The sequence below is a fragment of the Pseudophryne corroboree genome, chromosome 8, assembly GCF_028390025.1.
Source record: "Pseudophryne corroboree isolate aPseCor3 chromosome 8, aPseCor3.hap2, whole genome shotgun sequence".
Lineage (NCBI taxonomy): Eukaryota > Metazoa > Chordata > Amphibia > Anura > Myobatrachidae > Pseudophryne > Pseudophryne corroboree.
The window spans coordinates 344,055,605-344,079,108 of NC_086451.1; the positions used below are offsets into that span (position 1 = coordinate 344,055,605).

General features: G+C 44.8%; 1 protein-coding gene across 2 annotated transcripts in view; it reads right to left on the bottom strand.

Moving 5' to 3' along the window:
• Window positions 1–408: 408 nt before the first annotated feature.
• The window catches only part of HPRT1 (hypoxanthine phosphoribosyltransferase 1), a 180,002-nt gene continuing 156,906 nt past the window's right edge, over window positions 409–23,504 (bottom strand). For both annotated transcript variants that reach the window (XM_063937471.1, XM_063937470.1), the window contains exons 5-9: window positions 16,724–16,741; window positions 12,508–12,590; window positions 8,136–8,182; window positions 7,420–7,496; window positions 409–6,540 (exon numbers count right to left, since the gene is read on the bottom strand). In XM_063937471.1, coding sequence (XP_063793541.1) covers window positions 6,493–6,540; window positions 7,420–7,496; window positions 8,136–8,182; window positions 12,508–12,590; window positions 16,724–16,741 — 273 coding nt within the window. In that variant the 3' untranslated portion in view covers window positions 409–6,492. The remainder of the gene's footprint in view (window positions 6,541–7,419; window positions 7,497–8,135; window positions 8,183–12,507; window positions 12,591–16,723; window positions 16,742–23,504) is intronic.

A 23,504-nucleotide genomic window follows, 5' to 3' on the forward strand; every position in this document is an offset into this window, starting at 1 on the left:
AAGTGTGCCTGCAGTCTAATAGAAAACCATAAATAATCTGGCTCAGAACTGGAACTGTGGATAGGTGGATGGAGCCAGAGTCTGGAGCCTGGATGGCCAACCTCATCCACTCCCACTATAGTCCATAACCACTGGGAATACTAAGGAAGTCCCAGGCTTGAACACTATGTACTGGACTCTACAACCAGGTTTGACCAGAGAGAGAATGTTCTCCCAGAACTTTGAGAAAATATATCACATACACACACACTTTATTCCCCCAACATAAATTAAAACAGATATCTGCTATTTAAAGAAGGTTGTATTTATAAGTGCACTGTACACAAACTGTAGGCGTAATTTTCACCTCCAGACAAATCATCCTTTCTATTTTCTCCTGGCAACCTGACACACAACCACACATTCAGCATGAGTTTATTATGATTTATTGTCATGAATGGCAATATTACATAAATTAAACAATCAACTGCTTTTTAAACAGAATATTCCAAATATTAAGAAAATATTTTCAAATCTGTAAGAGGATTGCATTTTCTAGCAAGTGTTCCTCACAAAAATCCATCTTTTCTAACAAATTTATTTAATGTCAAACATAAAAGCCAAAACACAATCCTTATAGTATTCAGAAATTTTAAACTCTGGTCTTCATTTTTTGTTTTTAATTCGTGAAAATTTTTGCATAACTTTGACTATTTTAATGACTTAAGGGTTAAACGAGGCAATCTGGTCATGCATTAACCACACTAAAAATGAGCAGTGTCCCTGCCCCTTTGTTTGAGAAGCATAAGTTAAGAAAAAAAAAAAATATATAAAAATAAATTTCACACAAAAAAAGAAAGAAAAAAGAAGAAGGACTCTCTATGGTTTATCATATATTCTATATTTGAACACAGTGTACAAGTTGAAGAATAAAAAATTCCTTTACTCCTTTTCTGCATGTAGACAAGAACTAGCATACCCACATAAGGGATAAGTCACGGGACTAGCACTTATATGTTCTAGTATTGAAATAATAGAAAAGAAATACGAAGATAAAAGTTACACTCATGTTCTATGATTACAAATCATGCTCATCCATGTAGCTCTTGGCACTCCATACTGCAGAAATATACCCTTCAGAAAATATTCTGTGGTATTCCTCCATCAGACCCTGGCTCATTTAATATTTTACCACCATAATTTTGACATAGAGCCTAATTCAGATTTGTAGGGATTTGTTCACATTTGGACGGTATTGCACAGCCACTTTCCATACAACTAAACTACAAATGGAGCAGGGGGCATCTGTAGGAAATAGATACCTCCTGCATGAGTCTGCAATACACTATATAGTTTTGTAGAACCCTATCCCCCAAAATTAAAACATGCTGTGTCTAAGGGAGGTACTGCGAATGATCACACAGGACCTTTTCTGCACAAGTTCAGACTGGGTCATACGCATGCGCAGTTCCCCAAGCATCAGATCTGTATGCATCGGGTTTGTGTACAAATCTGAACCAGGACCATTGTCCACATTTATGGAGTATGCTCAAATATTTAGAGGTTTTTTGGAGATTTTTTTTTGTTTGAACATCATAAAAAATAATTCTGTTGTAGGTATAAAAAGAATTGAAAAAAATAAAAAAAAGTTTATCTAATGCAAAGTAACAATTTGAAGCAATGTATTAAAAAGATAACCCAAATGGACTTAACCAACAGAAGATCAAATCCTGGTGGGTTCCTCTAAGTCAGACTTTCAAATTTAGCTTCATATACTAAACCCAAACAATGTTTACCATATTTGCATCAAATTATGGATTTCATAGATAAACTTCAATACGCAAACTTGTTTCTTAAATCCATATATTAATATATGGTGTTTAATTTTATGTTATTTCATTTATATGTTAATTACATGGACCTTACATTTAAAAATGCTTCACCCTATGAATGAATGCTTCAGTATTCATATAACATACGTTAAACCAATAGCAATCAGAGTGCAACAGACCAAAAGCTAGATAACCTACTCCTTCTATGAACATGAAGTGGTTATACAATCATTATTAAGGGAAATCGTACACTTCTTTCCCATATTCACTGGCAGAGTGGAAAAAAAAGTTTGAATAATTAATTGAAACATTTTATATATTACGGTTCCCTAAGACGGGATAGCATTTGTAAGGGTTCCCAAGCCTTTGAAGTCTACGAATCACCTTCACATAGTGCAAGCACGCATTTTGGGGGCTACATCAATAATCATCCTATCAATTTGTGTATACAAGAGCAGAATAAATTAACATTTATTTTCAAAATAAAAGTGAGTACTTTAAGTGCTGTAAGAGGAGTGGTGCATAAAACAGTGCCGAACCTGTTCACTGAATACTGAGGAAATCCCGGTGAGCACCATAGCCACAGAGCCTGGCGTCTGCCTTACATCATAACCGGTGTGCACAGCATATGTACAGTATAATAGAGGGGAGACTAATTAAGTGTTAACAACAACATCCATATGCTGGCCCGACCCCATAGGCAACGTGATCTGTGGGCCCTTTCTACCACAGTCTGACACTGTAGAAAAATAAGAATTTACTTACCGATAATTCTATTTCTCGTAGTCCGTAGTGGATGCTGGGGACTCCGTTAGGACCATGGGGAATAGCGGCTCCGCAGGAGACAGGGCACAAAATTAAAAGTTTGACCACTAGGTGGTGTGCACTGGCTCCTCCCCCCATGACCCTCCTCCAAGCCTCAGTTAGGATACTGTGCCCGGACGAGCGTACACAATAAAGAAGGATTTTGAATCCCGGGTAAGACTCATACCAGCCACACCAATCACACTGTACAACTTGAGATCTGAACCCAGTTAACAGCATGATAACAGAGGAGCCTCTGAAAAGATGGCTTCCAACAATAATAACCCGATTTTTGTAACAATAACTATGTACAAGTATTGCAGACAATCCGCACTTGGGATGGGCGCCCAGCATCCACTACGGACTACGAGAAATAGAATTATCGGTAAGTAAATTCTTATTTTCTCTGACGTCCTAAGTGGATGCTGGGGACTCCGTCAGGACCATGGGGATTATACCAAAGCTCCCAAACGGGCGGGAGAGTGCGGATGACTCTGCAGCACCGAATGAGAGAACTCCAGGTCCTCCTTAGCCAGGGTATCAAATTTGTAGAATTTTACAAACGTGTTCTCCCCTGACCACTTAGCTGCTCGGCAGCGTTGTAATGCCGAGACCCCTCGGGCAGCCGCCCAAGGTGAGCCCACCTTCCTTGTGGAGTGGGCATTTACAGATTTTGGCTGTGGCAGGCCTGCCACAGAATGCGCAAGTTGAATTGTGCTACAAATCCAACGAGCAATCGTCTGCTTAGACGCAGGAACACCCAGCTTGTTGGGTGCATACAGTATAAACAGCGAGTCAGCCTTTCTGACTCCAGCCGTCCTTTAAATATATATATATATTTTTAAGGCTCTGACAACGTCGAACAACTTGGAGTCCTCCAAGTCGCTAGAAGCCGCAGGCACCACAATAGGTTGGTTCAGGTGAAACGCTGATACCACCTTAGGGAGAAACTGAGGACGCGTCCGCAGTTCTGCCCTGTCCCAATGGAAAATCAGATATGGGCTTTTGTATGATAAAGCCGCCAATTCTTACACTCTCCTGGCCGAAGCCAGGGCCAGTAGCATGGTCACTTTCCATGTAAGATATTTCAAATCCACCGATTTGAGTGGCTCAAACCAATGGGATTTGAGAAATCCCAAAACTACATTGAGATCCCACGGTGCCACTTTTATTCTAAGCAGCTCTTTAGGAGAGCCACCTAGATTGCACCCTTCTCGGCCGGGCACAAAAACCTAACTGAGGCTTGGAGGAGGGTCATGGGGGGAGGAGCCAGTGCACACCACCTAGTGGTCAAACTTTTAATTTTGTGCCCTGTCTCCTGCGGAGCCGCTATTCCCCATGGTCCTGACGGAGTCCCCAGCATCCACTTAGGACGTCAGAGAAACCATATTAGGTCAGCAACAATGTTACATTCTTTGTTTCATTTTGACATTGGGAGAAATTAATCTAATAAATTCATACTTTGGGACCTGTAAGTTGAGAGATTCCTAAATGCAGAGTTTAATCTTACATGAACATACAGTGAGATATTCAATAGAAGAGGAGGAATAAAGAGGTGACAAAAAAGAAAATGTAGTATTACATATCCTTACTCCATTGCAGGATCTCCTACTCATGCCCTGGCCTGCAATGTTACAGGTTGTCAACGGCTCATTCCTGTAACCTTCGCATATGCATGCATGAGGGGATAATAGGGGCACGGTCTGTCTGGAAGGAGAGAAGAACAAGAAGACCTGTTCTAGAACTGTGAATTAACATTTTTTTCTGGAATGTCTGCCTCTAGTACTAATGCAGTGAGTGAGTGAGTGAGTGAGTGAGTGAGTGAGTGAGTGAGTGATACCCCTTTTACAGCACCTGAAATATCCCGGGATTTTGCACGGGAGCGCGCAAAATCCCGGGACTGCAGGTGGTGTAAAAGGGTCACCCCGGGGCAACTTTCCCGGGAATCCAACCCGGAACATACGCAGGGTTGGACACAGGTAAGACCCGGGAAGGAGGCGGTGTAAATGGGTAAGCCGGGTCAGCCGACCCGGCACCCATTTACAGCATGGCAAACCTCCCGTACCGCAGTGTCCGGCGGGCGGCTGGGGGTCACGGCGCACGCTGTCTATGCAGACAGCATGCGTCGTGCTGGTTGCCATGCTGCGGCTGGAGACATGGCACATGCTGTCTATGCAGACAGCAGCGCCATGTCTGGTGCCTGGAAGCGCTGGGGGCAGCACAGCAGCTTCCAGACTGCTGTGCTTGCCCCCGGCGAGACGCTCCGGAGTCCCGATCTGCAGTGTGGGCCGGCGCTTGGAGATGACATCACCTCTAAGCGCCGGCCCACAAGACACTGCACCCGGGTGCAGTGTAAACGGTGCCGATCCGGGAATATCCCGGATCGGCACTGCAGTGAAATAGGGGGAGTCCTGGGTCTGACCCGGCTTGGAACCGTGTTCCAAATCCTGGGTCAGACCCGGGATTTTGGTGTAAAAGGGGTATGAGTGTGTGTGTGTATGTATAGTTACCGCTACAATAAAATGCACTTATACAGAATAATTAGTCCCTCTAATATATTTTTACGGAATTAAAAAAAAAAAAAAGAACTGATCCTTTCTAAAGGATATAAAAATGATAAAAATCCTTTTTTTCATAAGGCACAGAAACACAAAGAATGGTTTCACATCCTAAATAAAGACTTTTGAATAGTACCTGGTATAGCAGCTGCATGACACTTAAAAGAATAATTTTTAATTTCCTCCACTTTTATGGAATACCGCCATACTAACATGCAGTTTCAGAAACCATATGCATACAATCAGCAATACACATGACATCGTATGACCAGATCTGAAATTCCATGTGTGGGGTAATTAAATTCAGCATTTAAAATCAGGCTGCATGGCTAGCCCATCTGACAGGTCCATTAATAGGGGTACAACTGACCCTAATGTCTTTATTTCTAAATCATATGGCCAATTGATGATTTGCTAATAAAACTCTCATTAAACTTTATCCTGGGGAAAACGGTGTATCCAACTTTTAGTACTGGCTACAGAGGCCATGTTATGCTTTCTGATTAATTTGAGACAACACATCTACAATTTATAGCATATACCTGGATACTTTAAAGGAAAAAAAACCCCAACACTTTCTCTTCATTAGAGCAATTCTAAGTATACAACAGATCATCAAATTATTAAATTATAATTTGCAAAATGCTTGAACCCCCCCACCCCGACCTCACCGTCTTTTTAACCAAAGGGATGGCATATAAAGTTATAGGTAGTCATAGTAAATATGAAACTATCCCATATCATAATTTTGCACATGTTCAATCAAAACACCTTACTTTCAGGGAATGAAGGTGAAGAAAAGGCGCAAGGTTTTAGAAGAAAATAAGATATAAGTGCTAAGTAAACAGTAAACATTGCGCACAGGGGGTTAATGCCCCCTCAGAGCGATTCTAATGTAACGTTTGGATTTACTAAATTTTAGGAACATCTAAAAGCTTCAACAACATTAGGGGAGACTCCTGAAAGCAAAGGGGGGCTCCCCTACAGAAACTAATTAGATGCTTCAGGTATAGAACATGAAATGTAAAATGACTAACATCCCACGCAGTTCATTCCAAGTACAATCTAACATTTTACAAGGGCGATGGATCAGCAGAGATGTTGGAGGCAGACTGCTTGAGATGTTCATTGAAAAAGGTACTAGCTATAAATACTGGGCACGCCAGGTTACACCGTTGTGCTGCAGAAAGAAGTGACAAGGTAGTAATTGCTTTCATGCAGGAAGGAGCCTAATGTGTGAAGTGGATGAATTCTAGTAGCATTGCGGCAGTCAGTCCACACCCATCCTTGAGGACAGAACAATGTGGTTCTTGGATCTTCTATGCTTTGTACTTCTGCTTTCCATCCTCACTAATCACACATATGTGCTGAAAAACAAAGAGACAAGGTGTACTGTGTATGAGAATACAGGATGCCATATAAGACAGTAGTAAGGGAAGGTGTGTTCAGAAGAGGAAATGGTACAATGAAATACTGCAGGGCAGATATTAAATTGCCATCGCTCTGTCTACAAAGAGTGCCCACCACTAGGGAATCCAGTCCTGGGATGCCAGATGTTTTTAAGTCCCCAAAATATCTGGGATTATAATTATTAAATACCAGGTATAACGGGATTCAAAACACGCTGTGGATTGAGCTGGCGGCTGCGAGCTGATACTTACCATCGCTGTTCTAGTCACATTATTGACCCAATCAGGGTCTCCCAGCTGCCTGTGAAATAGATGGAGTCCCAAGATGCAGTTACTCTCAGTCACTGATAGGCTGGCAGCACACTGCGCGGTGACATCATCACATGTACAAGCGCACTCCAAGCTACTCAGTGACTAAGAGCAGCAGCATCACAGGACTCCAGCTCTTCTACTGCAACAGAGGACTGGACAACAGGAGAAGCCCCTTCTGACCACCGCTGTGTGACTAAGGTTAGTGAGAGGCGAGAGGGGAGGAGTAAGAGGGATACTCGTGGGACAGGACAATAAACTTTGTACAATTCAATCCCAGGATTGAAACTTTGTTGAGATTACAAAAAATGGGGCAGAATTAGCTTTCCTACTCACCAACTACTACAAAAGCGGCACCAGCAATTGCGCAAGGTGAACAAATATTCACAAACCCATCTAGAATTTTGCCAATCACTGAGGCATTGACATTACTGGTTACTAAAAGCATAGCCTGCATTCCTATAAACTGGCCCAGCAACACAATGCAGCTCCAGGGTATCTTATATTGTTAAGCAATGCTCTACTTACATTCAAATCTCTAAAGTATTCATTGTAGTCTAGTGCATATCCCACAACGAACTTGTCTGGTATTTCAAATCCTACAACTGTAAAGCAATATGTAACAATTGTAACAACAGGATAGAGAAAACATAAAAATAAACAGACAAAAAAATACAAACAAAATAAAAGAGACATTGGGGTCTATTCAATTCAATTCGGAATTCCTGACTTGTCGGATAGACAGCAATTTCAGACATTTTAAGGTCGAATCCAGATTCGACCTATTCAATCAAGCTGCCGTTTATCCGACAAATCAGAAATTCCGACTTGTCGGATTAGCGGCGGATCCACGTGTTTTGTCTGATTGGCGGCCAAATCACACATGTTTTAGCCCCGTTTCCGACAATGTCAATCAGACTTTAAAAAAAAGTCGGGTTGGCATTGTTGGAAACAGCTAAAACATGTCAGATTTGGCCGCAAATTGAATACTGAAATATCTGAATAGACCCCATCAATTGAATAGACCCCATTGTTCGCAAAATCGCATACAATATTATTACATTTTATAGCAGTAAAACTAACCTGCTGCTAATACTGAACAAAGCATTCACAGTATAATTTAGTAGCTATAGCTGTAGTCATGCAAGGAGTTAAATGTTTTGCTTCAAAAGCCTGACATTACTGAATATGTAGCCACAGACAACACATCTATAATTTACCAGCAGAAAATACTAAATACTCACAATCAGGCCTATATCCAACACTCCGGGGAGTTCTCTTTACAAGTAAGCTGTCAGAAAAATGAATACATTATTTAATAGACAAACAAAAAAGTCATAAAAAATAAATAAAAAGTAAAATAAAAAGAAACTAAACTATAATAGCCATTGAGAAGGCCAGATTTTTCATTGTAATATGTAAAAATTATGATTTATTGTCCAGGAAGTAGGAGCCATTTTTGCCTAATGGAGGAGAATGCACATTGAAATGTTATGTTGTACAATATGTCCCACTTTCCTTAATATGTTACAATAAAATACATGAAAGTGCCCCTTTCCCCCCCATTTAGTGGTGGAATATATTTCCAGCCTCTCTAACAAGAACATGAAAAGTGGAGGTTAGGCTGCAGCACTCAGGATGGTGCAGATATGATGCAGATCAGGTTACTGGAATTTCAACAGCAGTTCTGCAACACAGCCCAAGATGATTGAGTGTTTGCAGTATTACTGTATATGGCCAGGCATTGCAGACAGAAGATAAATCACTAATACCAACAATATATTATGCATCACATGGGGTCGTGGGTGACCAGCAGGTCAGGTATAGATGTGAAGTTTGCAAAAAGATGTGCAAACCAGACCTTTTTCTTTTTAAATGGGCAAAACCTGTTTGAAGCAGCTATGTTCAGCTTGTCAAGAACATGTGTCCATATTAACAAGAACATATGTGGTCAGGCAATAAACACTATGGGGTATATGCAATTGCGGTCGAATTCGCGGCAATTTTCGCCGTTTCTTAATTCGACTCAATTCGACAGGTGAATCCCGGAAGGTGGCTTCCGGAATTCACCATATTCAATGAAAAACGGATTCGCCAGAGTCGCGGGCGAAAATCGGCCGATTTGGCGGATTTTGCCGCGATTTTAAAAAACGGTAAAAAAACGCGAAAAACCCGGAAAAAAAATGGCGTGGGGTCCCCCCTCCAAAGCATAACCAGCCTCGGGCTCATCGAGCTGGTCCTGGTTCTAAAAATGCAGGGGAAAAATTGGCCAGGGATCCCCCGTATTTTTAAAACCAGCACCGGGCTCTGCGCCTGGTGCTGGTGCCAAAAATACGGGGGACAAAAAGAGTAGGGGTCCCCCGTATTTTTAACACCAGCATCGGGCTCCACTAGCTGGACAGATAATGCCACAGCCGGGGGTCACTTTTATGCCGTGCCCTGCGGCCGTGGCATTAAATATCCAACTAGTCACCCCTGGCCGGGGTACCCTGGGGGAGTGGGGACCCCTTCAATCAAGGGGTCCCCCCCCCCAGCCACCCAAGGGCCAGGGGTGAAGCCCGAGGCTGTCCCCCCCCATCCAATGGGCTGCGGATGGGGGGGCTGATAGCCTTTTGTGATAATAAAAAGATATTGTTTTTTCCAGCAGTACTACAAGTCCCAGCAAGCCTCCCCCGCAAGCTGGTACTTGGAGAACCACAAGTACCAGCATGCGGGAGAAAAACGGGTCCGCTGGTACCTGTAGTACTACTGGGAAAAAAATACCCAAATAAAAACAGGACACACACACCTTGATAGTAAAACTTTATTACACACTACCGACACACACATACTTACCTATGTTGACACGCCGACTGCCACGGTCTCCGACGATCCGAGGGTACCTGTGAAAAAATTATACTCACCTTCCAGCGTCCAGAGATAAATCCACGTCCAGAGAGTAAAATCCACGTACTTGTTTAAAAAAAAAAAACACGCAAAAACCCGCTCCATACCGGACTAGAAAGGGGTCCAATACTTTCACATCAGACCCCTTTCTCCCGAATGCCGGGACATCACGTGACTCCTGTCACTGACGTCCCTTCAGCCAATCAGGAAGCGCTACTTCCGTGGCGCTCACCTGATTGGCTGTGCGCTGTCTGTACTGTGACAGCACATCGCAAAGCCGCTCCATTACTTTCAATGGTGGGAACTTTGCGGGTAGCGGTGGGGTCACCCGCCGGTCAGCCGCTGACCGGCGGGTGACCTTACCGCTAGCCGCTAAGTTCCCACCATTGAAAGTAATGGAGCGGCTTTGCGATGTGCTGTCACAGTACAGACAGCGCACAGCCAATCAGGTGAGCGCAACGAAGTTGCGCTTCCTGATTGGCTTAGAGACCTTTCTGTGACAGCTGTCACTGACAGGTCTCATTCGTGGAAAGGTGTCCCATGTGTCAGCATGGGACCCCTTTCAGTCCGGCATGGAGCGGGTGTTCGGTTTGTTTTTTTGCCAAGTACGTGGATTTATCTCTGGACCATGGCTGAGGTGAGTATATTGATCTTTTCTTTTCAGGTATCCGTGGATTCTACATGGAGAAGAGGACCGATGTCGGCGTGTGAACATAGGTAAGTATGTGTGTGTCGACGTATGAAATAAAGTTTTACTGTCGACGGTGTGTGTGTCCTGTTTTTATTTGGGTATTTTTTTCCCAGTAGTACTACAGGTACCAGCGGGCCCGTTTTTCTCCCGCATGCTGGTACTTGTGGTTCTCCAAGTACCAGCTTGCGGGGGAGGCTTGCTGGGACTTGTAGTACTACTGGAAAAAAACAATATCTTTTTATTATCACAAAAGGCTATCAGCCCCCCCATCCGCAGCCCATTGGATGGGGGGGGACAGCCTCGGGCTTCACCCCTGGCCCTTGGGTGGCTGGGGGGGGGGGGGGGCCCTTGATTGAAGGGGTCCCCACTCCCCCAGGGTACCCCGGCCAGGGGTGACTAGTTGGATATTTAATGCCACGGCCGCAGGGCACGGCATAAAAGTGACCCCCGGCTGTGGCATTATCTGTCCAGCTAGTGGAGCCCGATGCTGGTGTTAAAAATACGGGGGACCCCTACTCTTTTTGTCCCCCGTATTTTTGGCACCAGCACCAGGCGCAGAGCCCGGTGCTGGTTTTAAAAATACGGGGGATCCCCTGTCAATTTTTTCCCCGCATTTTTAGAACCAGGACCAGCTCGAAGAGCCCGAGGCTGGTTATGCTTTGGAGGGGGGACCCCACGCCATTTTTTTTTATGATTTCACCGTTCCAGCATAAAAAAAAGAAAAAAAAATATTTTAAAAAAATATATAAATAATATTTGTGCCTCCAAAAAAAAAAAGTACCTAATCCCTTCTAATATAAATAGATCTGCTATCCCCCCCCAAAAAAACACAAAAAAAAACATGTTTAAATTTTTTTTATTTGTTTTCACCCTCCAAAGTGTGGCGGATTGAAAATGACGAATTTGCTGTCTAAAAGCACTGCTGTCGAATTTCCAAACTTGAATTGAATATGCTTTGGTCGAATTGCAGCACTTGTATCATTGCAGAAAAGTCGAATTTGCAAAAAGTCTAATTTCAAAAAGTCGAATTTTGAAAGTCCGTTTTTTGGTCGGAAAGCACTGAATTGCATAGGCGATTTTTTTTTTTGGTCGAAAATGACCCGAAATTCGACAATTTCGGGAATTCGACCGCAATTGCATATACCCCTATACCTGCTGAAAACAAAAATAGCTATGCACTGTAGAAGCCTTCCAGACATCTGCCTGAGGTTGACTTAATTACACTTAAATAAAATCCACCCAAAATACATTCTGTATTAATTATTATTTAAAGTATAGGTTTCAGTGTGAGAGGACTTTGCCTCTTCATGGCCTGGGGTATTATATATAGTACACCCATAACCAGACCATAATCCCACACTTTTTTTTTTTACTGGTTTAATGGAGAAGTAAGCTGTAACAGGTTAGTTTCCAGATCCAGCATACACCTAATGGATAAGGCTGACAGGCAGAAGAGCACCAGATACAGTTTCCTTCAAGTTCTACGGACTTCCCAACACAAGTGTGACCACACAGGAACTCCACTGAATATTCATGGAGCTCTGTGTACAGTGATTATGTGATGAGAGACTGTAAAAGTTCTTGGTTACTTCCATGGACTGCCAGGCTTTATGTGTAATAATCATCTTATTTATATAGCGCTCTTTCTCCAACAGAACTCAAGGCGCTTCTTAGACAGTGTGCCGCTCCACATAAGGGTAGATTTATCAAATCATGTCAAGAGGACAGGTGGAGAAGAGGCCCATTGCAACAAACCAGTTTTCTACCTATCGTTTTATACAACGTACTTGACAAGCAATAGTTATAAGCCAATTGGTTGCTATGGGAAACTTATCCATCTTAAAATGTTAACCTCCTTCCCCTTACTGTCCACACAGCCCAAAACACCAGACAGAAAAGCATTCTAAGCACAGGGAAAGTGTGTAAAAGTCTGTTGGTAAAGCCCCCCCCCCCCCTAAGATATAGTAATACTCAATAGTGGCGTAATTTGCTTTTAAACACAGTATTGCCAGGCTTTAATGCTCATTACTTATAATTACCTGGCTACTTTCACCATCTTGGGATTATACTGCTGCAACATAGCAAGCAATGTCTTCATGGTCTTTCCTGTGTCAATGATGTCCTGAGGACAGTGTATAAATACAAGTTACCACAATTTTGTTTGATTCAACTGTGTAACTTCGATGTTTAACTTTACCAAATATTTAAGAATAAAAGCTGCTATTACTGTATTTTATACCTTTGAGGTTTTCCACTGTACGCAGTCCTTGTACTAAATCCCCTAACTTCCCAAAAACATTCATTTGGTGGAGTTCCTCCCCCCATGGCATCCGGTCGAATGGTCGACAGTAACCATATCAGCGTTCATATGGTCGACACAACGCCAACATGAGAACATCAACATGATTTAAACTGTCGATAGGCATCAGGTTGACATCCTTAAACGGTCAACAGGTTCACAATGTTGCCAAGTGAAATGGCAACAGTTTCATTATGCCAATGACTAGAGTTAGGCTGCGGGATGGGCGCAGGTTAAGGTTAGGTTGCAGGGAAGTTACAGGATTAGGGACAGGGGGAGAAATACTTACCTGAAACGCTACAACATCAGAGGTCCGCGCCGGATTTCAGTGTCACAGCACCGCCAGGATCTAGAATATGACTTTGGAGCCGCTGGGAGAAGGTAAGAAGCCACTAACCCACCAGGGTCAGTTTGTCAACAGCTCGTCCAGGTAGACATGATGAGAGGCGACATGGTCACTGTCAACATGCTGATATGCTGTATGTCAATAGTTCAACCCTGTTGACATTATGTCAACTTGTCATGCCACACCCCCAAAAAAATGTCATTTGATTTTGCACGGTCCCAGCACTCACACATAGCCGGGACCTTTGCCAATTACCTTTGGTGCTGCTCAGCTGTCTCTACTGAAGGAGCTCTAATTGGCCCTGCTAAGTAGAGCAAATGTTGGGGGTCCCAGGGGAGGAACTCGCACTCTCTAGAACCGTGATGGGGAACCTTTGGAACTCCAGCTGTTGAACTACACATCCCAGCATGCCCTGCTACAGTTTTGCTATTGGCCTTGCTAAAACTGTAGCAGGGCATGCTGGGATGTGTAGTTCAACAACAGCTGGAGTGACAAAGGTTCCCCATCACTGTTCTAGAAGGATGTGTGAACACAAGCAGTTCTGATCCATACATGTTCCATTCATCCTCACCTGCATTTGAAAGTAGGACAGGCTGAGGCTCATAGGGATCCCTGTGAATAACTGAACTGGCGTGAACAGTTTTAACACCACCACACATGACCACAGATTGAATAAAGTAGAACTTGCTTTATTCAGTCTCTGAGGGTGTGTGCCAGCGCACTGTAACCCCCAACCCACCCCACCCACACTCAAGCTCCCTTCTGTATCTGCTTTATCCAGAAGATTAAATGGATCAGTGGAACATGAAAACTATCCATGTGGACAAACCCCTAAATACCTGACTTGATTATGCAAGGACACATACATTTGCCTAATAAACAGAGTGTGGCTTCATAATCTAATGCTATAGCAGTGCGGCACATCCAGAGGCACCATTCCATGTATTATATCACAGCCATTTATGGAGAATGTTTCTATTTGATAATGCCTACCAAAAAAAACACATAAGCCCATGTATGTATGTATGTATGTATGTATGTATGTATGTATGTATGCATATGTTACACAAGGAAGTGCTACACGGTGGTGGTGGTGCTGGTGGGGTCAGGCACATGCAGTCTGAGTACACAGAGGTGCATATACAGGTACATCCATCAGCCGCTGGGTGCCAGAGGTCCAGTGCACAAACACATATGTGATGACTAGCAGCTATGGCTGATTGTGGATTGACCTCTGAAGCTTACAGTGCTTTCTTCATTGAAAGTGCCTATATTATGATTTTGTGGATATTTTAGATTTATTTTATACTTTTAGTACAGGAGAAGGAAGATTATACCTGCTGTATTACAGAGGACCTTTCAATTAAGTAAAACCTAATAGCAAAAGTTTCTCACTATTAAAAAAAAAAAAAAAAACCACTTTCTGGGCTGATGACCTGACTGGATGTAAAATGTATCAGGTGACCATAACCCGGGGAATTTGCTACTGGTTCATACAACAGATCCAAAAGATGTTTAGCAGGGCACTCGGGGGTAATACATTTTATACATAAATACTATTTTCTTCTACTGTAAATACACATTAAAATATAAATGATTGTTACCACTCCATTATGTCAGTTACATTTATTTTAATTACAAATCATTTTGCATATTGTCTTAAATATACAGAGAAATATAAAACCAAGGCTGTGTATAGTTAAAACAGAAGCGTTGAAAAGAAAAAGGATTTCCTGAGTTACTGAAATATTGTGATAAATTGGCATATAGCCACTTAAGGGACTGTAAAGAATTAGTGTTCACTGAGAATCATTTAACAATGTTGTTATGAAATATCAGTTGCAAAACATTTGTCACCAAGTACTCGCTGTATTAGCTCAACACTCAATCGTGGCTAACAGGGTAAACTCTAAAAAGAATACAGTGCATTATTCAGAGTTAGGAGTAAAATCACAGCCAGATTAAGGGGAGTGGGGATGCATGGGCATACTGTACCCTGGTCCCCCTAGCTGGAGCACACTGACATCACTAGCTTTCCCTCTTATGCAGCAGCAGGACCAGGCAGCCAGAATGCGAGGACAGTATGCAGTACAGGCAGACACAGGAGTATTAGGTTTCATGGAGCTTCCTGACCAGAGGAGAGATACAGTAGGAGGGGAGAGAGAGCTGTAAGTGACCCAGGAATCCCAGACTCTCCTCCTTCCTGCCTGGGTCCTGTGTAACCCGTTATGTAACAAGATCATTTGGGTCTAGAGAGACACAATGTGAGTCCTCTTGAGTCCTGTCCCAGTGTGTTATTAGCGCAGAGGCTGCTGCTACTGCAGTCTTGCAAGATCAATTATAGATTTTTTTTCTCTATGAGTATTTTAAAGTTGTTTAAGTTGTCTTTGTTCCACTACAGAAAAACTTTATAAAAATAGTTGTCACTCAATTAGGCCACGCTATAAACAGTACCCAGGCATTATTAAACTATTTGTTTAAATCTAATATACATTGCTTTAAATTTAATATACACAATCCATACCTCCAAACATGACCCATTCCAGGAGGGATAAAATACTCTCTACCTGAACTTCCCTCTTAATTCATGATTGCAATCACCCCTGTTGAAATACCTTTCTTCTCAATTTAATAGTTCAACACAGGTGACGCCAATCATATTTTAAGAGGGAATTCCAGGTAGAGAGCATTTTGTCGCTCCTGGAATGTGTCATGTTGGGAGGTATGCACAATCTAATATACACCCTCCATCCCCTAGACCCCCCGTGTTAAGTGCCCCGAGACCCTCCAAGGCTTAATCTGGCCCTGAGTAAGGGGGGGGCGGAACCTTTGCACTTGCGCAGAACTATGTTGCACTGCAGGTGGTGCAACATTTCCTTACCCTTGAATTGCAACATGGTTTATTCCAGAAGCAAAATGGCTTCTTTTTGCCCTGACCCCTTCTTCCAAATAAGATCACAATGTGGTTTCAAACTTATTAAAAATACAAAGCATAAAATGTATCGCCACTATAAACGTTTTGCTCGTGATCTGACCTCTGTGTGGCTATCCCATCTGTGTAGCATATGCCACTGGTGCCTATTTGTACATGCGCATCATTTGAGTGTGGTTTTATTTTTTAAAAACACAAGTGCAGAAACTCCACATCATTCCGAGTGTCTTCTACAAAGCAGTGGTGGCCATTAATCCCTGCCCCACAGGAAGCAAAGTGCTCCTTTACTGCAAGGCTAAGCAACATTTTTCTGTGAGACTTTCAGAAGACTACCTTATGGCTAAAGTGTTTAGCACATAACCTCTCCGCCATTAGAGGGTGTTCACAGTTGTGGGAGCCAGAAAGCAAACACTACTTCCCCTAGACTTTGAATGCATATGCACATATTAGCCCCTCAAAAAACAAAACAAAAAAAAAAACAGTTTGGTCCTCCAGTAGATGAACAAGCTCTTGAGTGATGCAGCTATAGATCCTGCACTAAGTATATGCATCAAGGCCATTATTCCAGCTTCTAGCCAAATAGCCAGAAGAATTGCAATGTACCTTCATTTATTTAAATCTATAAATTAATATTCCTACATAATCAAATGCCATCAGTATAAAAAAAATGGAACTTACCTCAACAATCAAAACATTCTACAAAGAGAAAAAAATGAAATCATGTTATTTATGCACTGAGTAAAACAAAATATTCAAGCATGCATGAACATTAAAATAAGAGGTTGTGATGTGGAGTAAATAGGATGAGTGACGAGTGCTGGACGGTAACTTGAGCATGAAGCTTCAGGAAGACTTCATTATAGGGTAATGAGATAACGAATTATAAAGGAGACCTCTAGTGGTAGAACGGTTGCTCAACCACATCACATTGGCCCTCATTCCGAGTTGATCGCTCGCTGCCGATTTTCGCAGCGCAGCAATTAGGTAAAAAAAATGGCAAAACTGCGCATGCGTATGGGCCGCAGTGCGCACGCGCTAAGTATTTTCACACAAAACTTTGCAGTTTTACACAAGGCTAAACGACTGTTTTCTATCGCTTGAGTGATCGGTGATTGATTGACAGGAAAGGGGCATTTCTGGGTGGAATCTGAGCGTTTTCCGGGAGTGTGCTAAAAAACGCAGGCGTGTCAGCAGAAAACGCAGGCGTGCCTGAAGAAACGGGGGAGTGGCTGGCCGAATGCAGGGCGTGTTTGTGACGTCAAACGGCGGCTTAGTGTTTGCACTGCTGCTAAAAGCAGCTAGCGAGCGATCAACTCGGAATGAGGGCCATTGTACTGTAGCACTAACGTCAGATAGTAACCACCCTGGGCCAAAAGAAGAGGCTTTTTAAATTGAAAAAAATAAGAATTTACTTACCGATAATTCTATTTCTCGTAGTCCGTAGTGGATGCTGGGAACTCCGTAAGGACCATGGGGAATAGCGGCTCCGCAGGAGACTGGGCACAAAAGTAAAGCTTTAGGACTACCTGGTGTGCACTGGCTCCTCCCCCTATGACCCTCCTCCAAGCCTCAGTTAGGATACTGTGCCCGGACGAGCGTACACAATAAGGAAGGATTTTGAATCCCGGGTAAGACTCATACCAGCCACACCAATCACACCGTACAACCTGTGATCTGAACCCAGTTAACAGCATGATAACAGAGGAGCCTCTGAAAAGATGGCTCACAACAATAATAACCCGATTTTTGTAACAATAACTATGTACAAGTATTGCAGACAATCCGCACTTGGGATGGGCGCCCAGCATCCACTACGGACTACGAGAAATAGAATTATCGGTAAGTAAATTCTTATTTTCTCTGACGTCCTAGTGGATGCTGGGAACTCCGTAAGGACCATGGGGATTATACCAAAGCTCCCAAACGGGCGGGAGAGTGCGGATGACTCTGCAGCACCGAATGAGAGAACTCCAGGTCCTCCTCAGCCAGGGTATCAAATTTGTAGAATTTAGCAAACGTGTTTGCCCCTGACCAAGTAGCTGCTCGGCAAAGTTGTAAAGCCGAGACCCCTCGGGCAGCCGCCCAAGATGAGCCCACCTTCCTTGTGGAATGGGCTTTTACTGATTTTGGCTGTGGCAGGCCTGCCACAGAATGTGCAAGCTGAATTGTACTACAAATCCAACGAGCAATAGTCTGCTTAGAAGCAGGAGCACCCAGCTTGTTGGGTGCACACAGGATAAACAGCGAGTCAGATTTTCTGACTCCAGCCGTCCTGGAACATATATTTTCAGGGCCCTGACTACGTCCAGCAACTTGGAGTCCTCCAAGTCCCTAGTAGCCGCAGGTACCACAATAGGCTGGTTCAAGTGAAACGCTGAAACCACCTTAGGGAGAAATTGAGGACGAGTCCTCAATTCTGCCCTGTCCGTATGAAAAATTAGGTAAGGGCTTTTATAGGATAAAGCCGCCAATTCTGAGACACGCCTGGCTGAAGCCAGGGCCAACAGCATTACCACTTTCCATGTGAGATATTTTAAGTCCACAGTGGTGAGTGGTTCAAACCAATGTGATTTTAGGAACCCCAAAACTACATTGAGATCCCAAGGTGCCACTGGAGGCACAAAAGGAGGCTGTATATGCAGTACCCCCTTGACAAACGTCTGAACTTCAGGAACTGAAGCCAGTTCTTTCTGGAAGAAAATCGACAGGGCCGAAATTTGAACCTTAATGGACCCTAATTTTAGGCCCATAGACAGTCCTGTTTGCAGGAAATGCAGGAAACGACCCAGTTGAAATTCCTCTGTAGGGGCCTTCCTGGCCTCGCACCACGCAACATATTTACGCCAAATACGGTGATAATGCTGTACGGTTACATCCTTCCTGGCTTTGATCAGGGTAGGGATGACTTCATCCGGAATGCCTTTTTCCTTCAGGATCCGGCGTTCAACCGCCATGCCGTCAAACGCAGCCGCGGTAAGTCTTGGAACAGACAGGGTCCCTGCTGGAGCAGGTCCCTTCTTAGAGGTAGAGGCCACGGGTCCTCTGTGAGCATCTCTTGAAGTTCCGGGTACCAAGTCCTTCTTGGCCAATCCGGAGCCACGAGTATAGTCCTTACTCCTCTCCTTCTTATGATTCTCAGTACCTTGGGTATGAGAGGCAGAGGAGGGAACACATACACTGACTGGTACACCCACGGTGTTACCAGTGCGTCCACAGCTATTGCCTGAGGGTCCCTTGACCTGGCGCAATACCTGTCTAGTTTTTTGTTGAGGCGGGACGCCATCATGTCCACCTTTGGTTTTTCCCAACGGTTCACAATCATGTGGAAGACTTCTGGGTGAAGTCCCCACTCTCCCGGGTGGAGGTCGTGTCTGCTGAGGAAGTCTGCTTCCCAGTTGTCCACTCCCGGAATGAACACTGCTGACAGTGCTATCACATGATTTTCCGCCCAGCGAAGAATCCTTGCAACTTCTGCCATTGCCCTCCTGCTTCTTGTGCCGCCCTGTCTGTTTACGTGGGCGACTGCCGTGATGTTGTCGGACTGGATCAGCACCGGCTGACCTTGAAGCAGAGGTCTTGCTAGGCTTAGAGCATTGTAGATGGCCCTTAGCTCCAGGATATTTATGTGAAGTGATGTCTCCAGGCTTGACCACAAGCCCTGGAAATTTCTTCCCTGTGTGACTGCTCCCCAGCCTCTCAGGCTGGCATCCGTGGTCACCAGGACCCAGTCCTGAATGCCGAATCTGCGGCCCTCTAGAAGATGAGCACTCTGCAACCACCACAGGAGAGACACCCTTGTCCTTGGTGACAAGATTATCCGCTGATGCATCTGAAGATACGACCCGGACCATTTGTCTAGTAGATCCCACTGGAAGGTTCTTGCGTGGAATCTGCCGAATGGGATTGCTTCGTAAGAAGCCACCATCTTTCCCAGGACCCTTGTGCATTGATGCACTGAGACTTGGCCTGGTTTTAGGAGATTTCTGACTAGTTCGGATAACTCCCTGGCTTTCTCCTCCGGGAGAAACACCTTTTTCTGGACTGTGTCCAGGATCATCCCTAGGAATAGAAGTCGTGTCGTCGGGATCAGCTGCGATTTTGGAATATTGAGAATCCAACCGTGCTGGCGCAGCACTATCTGAGATAGTGCTACTCCGACTTCCAACTGTTCCCTGGATCTTGCCCTTATCAGGAGATCGTCCAAGTAAGGGATAACTAAAACTCCCTTCCTTCGAAGGAGTATCATCATTTCGGCCATTACCTTGGTAAAGACCCGGGGTGCCGTGGACAATCCAAACGGCAGCGTCTGAAACTGATAGTGACAGTTCTGTACCACAAACCTGAGGTACCCTTGGTGAGAAGGGTAAATTGGGACATGTAGGTAAGCATCTTTGATGTCCAGAGACACCATATAGTCCCCATCTTCCAGGTTTGCAATCACTGCTCTGAGTGACTCCATCTTGAATTTGAACCTTTGTATGTAAGTGTTCAAGGATTTTAGGTTTAAAATTGGTCTCACCGAGCCGTCCGGCTTCGGTACCACAAATAGTGTGGAATAGTACCCCTTTCCCTGTTGTAGGAGGGGTACCTTGATTATCACCTGCTGGGAATATAGCTTGTGAATGGCTTCCAATACTGCCTCCCTGTCTGAGGGAGACGTCGGTAAAGCAGACTTTAGAAAACGGCGAGGGGGAGACGTCTCGAATTCCAATTTGTACCCCTGAGATACCACCTGAAGGATCCAGGGGTCCACTTGCGAGTGGGCCCACTGCGCACTGAACTTCTTGAGACGGGCCCCCACCGTGCCTGAGTCCGCTTGTAAAGCCCCAGCGTCATGCTGAGGACTTTGCGGAGGCGGGAGAGGGCTTTTGTTCCTGGGAACTGGCTGTTTGTTGCAGCCTTTTTCCTCTCCCTCTGCCACGGGGCAGAAATGAGGCGCCTTTTGCCCGCTTGCCCTTATGGGGCCGAAAGGACTGCGCCTGATAATACGGCGTCTTCTTAGGTTGAGAAGCTACCTGGGGTAAAAATGTGGATTTTCCAGCAGTTGCCGTGGCTACCAGGTCTGATAGACCTACCCCAAATAACTCCTCCCCCTTATAAGGCAATACTTCCATGTGCCTTTTAGAATCCGCATCACCTGACCACTGCCGCGTCCATAAACCTCTTCTTGCAGAAATGGACAGCGCGCTAACTCTTGGTGCCAGTCGGCAAATATCCCTCTGTGCATCACGCATATATAGAAATGCATCCTTCAAATGCTCTATAGTCAGTAATATACTGTCCCTATCTAGGGTATCAATATTTTCAGTCAGGGAATCCGACCACGCCAGGCCCGCACTGCACATCCAGGCTGAGGCGATTGCTGGTCGCAGTATAACACCCGTGTGAGTGTATATACATTTTAGGATATTCTCCAGCTTTCTATCGGCAGGTTCCTTTAGGGCGGCCGTATCAGGAGAGGGTAGTGCTACCTGTTTAGACAAGCGTGTGAGCGCTTTATCCACCCTAGGGGGTGTTTCCCAACGTGCCCTATCCTCTGGCGGGAAAGGGTACGATGCCAATAACATTTTAGGAATTATCAGTTTTTTATCGGGGGAAACCCACGCCTCATCACACACTTCATTTAATTCCTCGGATACAGGAAAAACTACAGGCAGTTTTTTCTCACCAAACATAATACCCTTTTTAGTGGTACTTGTATTATCAGAGATATGCAATACATTTTTCATTGCTTCAATCATGTAACGTGTGGCCCTAGTGGAAGTCACGTTTGTCTCCTCATCATCGACACTGGAGTCAGTATCCGTGTCTGTGTCTGCCATTTGAGGTAACGGGCGTTTTAAAGCCCCTGATGGCGTTTGAGACCCCTGGACAGGCACAAGCTGAGTAGCCGGCTGTCTCATGTCGTCAACTGTCTGTTGTAAAGAGCTGACACTGTCACGCAATTCCTTCCATAAGCTCATCCACTCAGGTGTCGACTCCCTAGGGGGTGACAACTCTATAATAGGCAATTGCTCCGCCTCCATCTCATTTTCCTCCTCAAACATGTCGACACAATCGTACCGACACACCGCACACACACAGGGAATGCTCTGACAGAGGACAGGACCCCACTAGCCCTTTGGGGAGACAGAGGGAGAGTATGCCAGCACACACCAGAGCGCTATATATAGACAGGAATACCACTATAAAATGTGCTTTTCCCTTTATAGCTGCTGTTAGTATCAAAACTGCGCCAAATTAGTGCCCCCCTCTCTTTTTTACCCTTTTCTGTAGTGCAGGACTGCAGGGGAGTCAGGGAGACGTCCTTTCAGCGGAGCTGTGATGGAAAATGGCGCCCGTGTGCTGAGGAGATAGGCTCCGCCCCCTTCTCGGCGGCCTTTTCTCCCGCTTTTTGGTGAGTTCTGGCAGGGGTTAAAATACATCCATATAGCCCTGGGGGTTATATGTGGTGTATTTATGCCAGCCAAGGTGTTTACATTGCTGCTCAGGGCGCCCCCCCCTAGCGCCCTGCACCCTCAGTGACCGAAGTGTGAAGTGTGCCTGAGTAACAATGGCGCACAGCTGCAGTGCTGTGCGCTACCTTGTTGAAGACTGATGTCTTCTGCCGCCGATTTGTCCGGACCTCTTCTTGCTTCTGGCTCTGTAAGGGAGCCAGCGGCGCGGCTCTGGGACCGAGCTCCGAGGCTGGGCCTGTGTTCGGTCCCTCTGGAGCTAATGGTGAAGAAGCCCAAGCTGGCTGCAAGCAGGCAGGTTCGCTTCTTCTCCCCTTAGTCCCTCGATGCAGTGAGCCTGTTGCCAGCAGGTCTCACTGAAAATAAAAAACCTAAAACTAAACTTTCACTAAGAAGCTCAGGAGAGCCCCTAGTGTGCACCCTTCTCGGCCGGGCACAAAAATCTAACTGAGGCTTGGAGGAGGGTCATAGGGGGAGGAGCCAGTGCACACCAGGTAGTCCTAAAGCTTTACTTTTGTGCCCAGTCTCCTGCGGAGCCGCTATTCCCCATGGTCCTTACGGAGTTCCCAGCATCCACTAGGACGTCAGAGAAATAGGATTTTAATTACCTACCGGTAAATCATTTTCTCATAGTCCGTAGAGGATACTGGGGTCCATTTAGTACCATGGGGTATAGACGGGTCCACTAGGAGCCATGGGCACTTTAAGAATTGGACAGTGTGGGCTGGATCCTCCCTCTATGCCCCTCCTACCAGACTCAGTTTAGAAAATGTGCCCGGAGGAGACGGTCATGCTGAAGGAAGTTCCTGAAGAGTTTTCTGCATTTATTTTCTCTGTTTGTTATTTTCAGGCAGGGCTGCTTCGTGGGACTTAAGGAGGGGAGGGGCACCTCTTGAAGGGTTAATGGTCCCGTTCCCCACTGACAGGACACTGAGCTCCTGAGGGAACTATTCGCAAGCCCCACCACGGCAAGCATACATTCCCACAGCACGCCGCCACCCAGT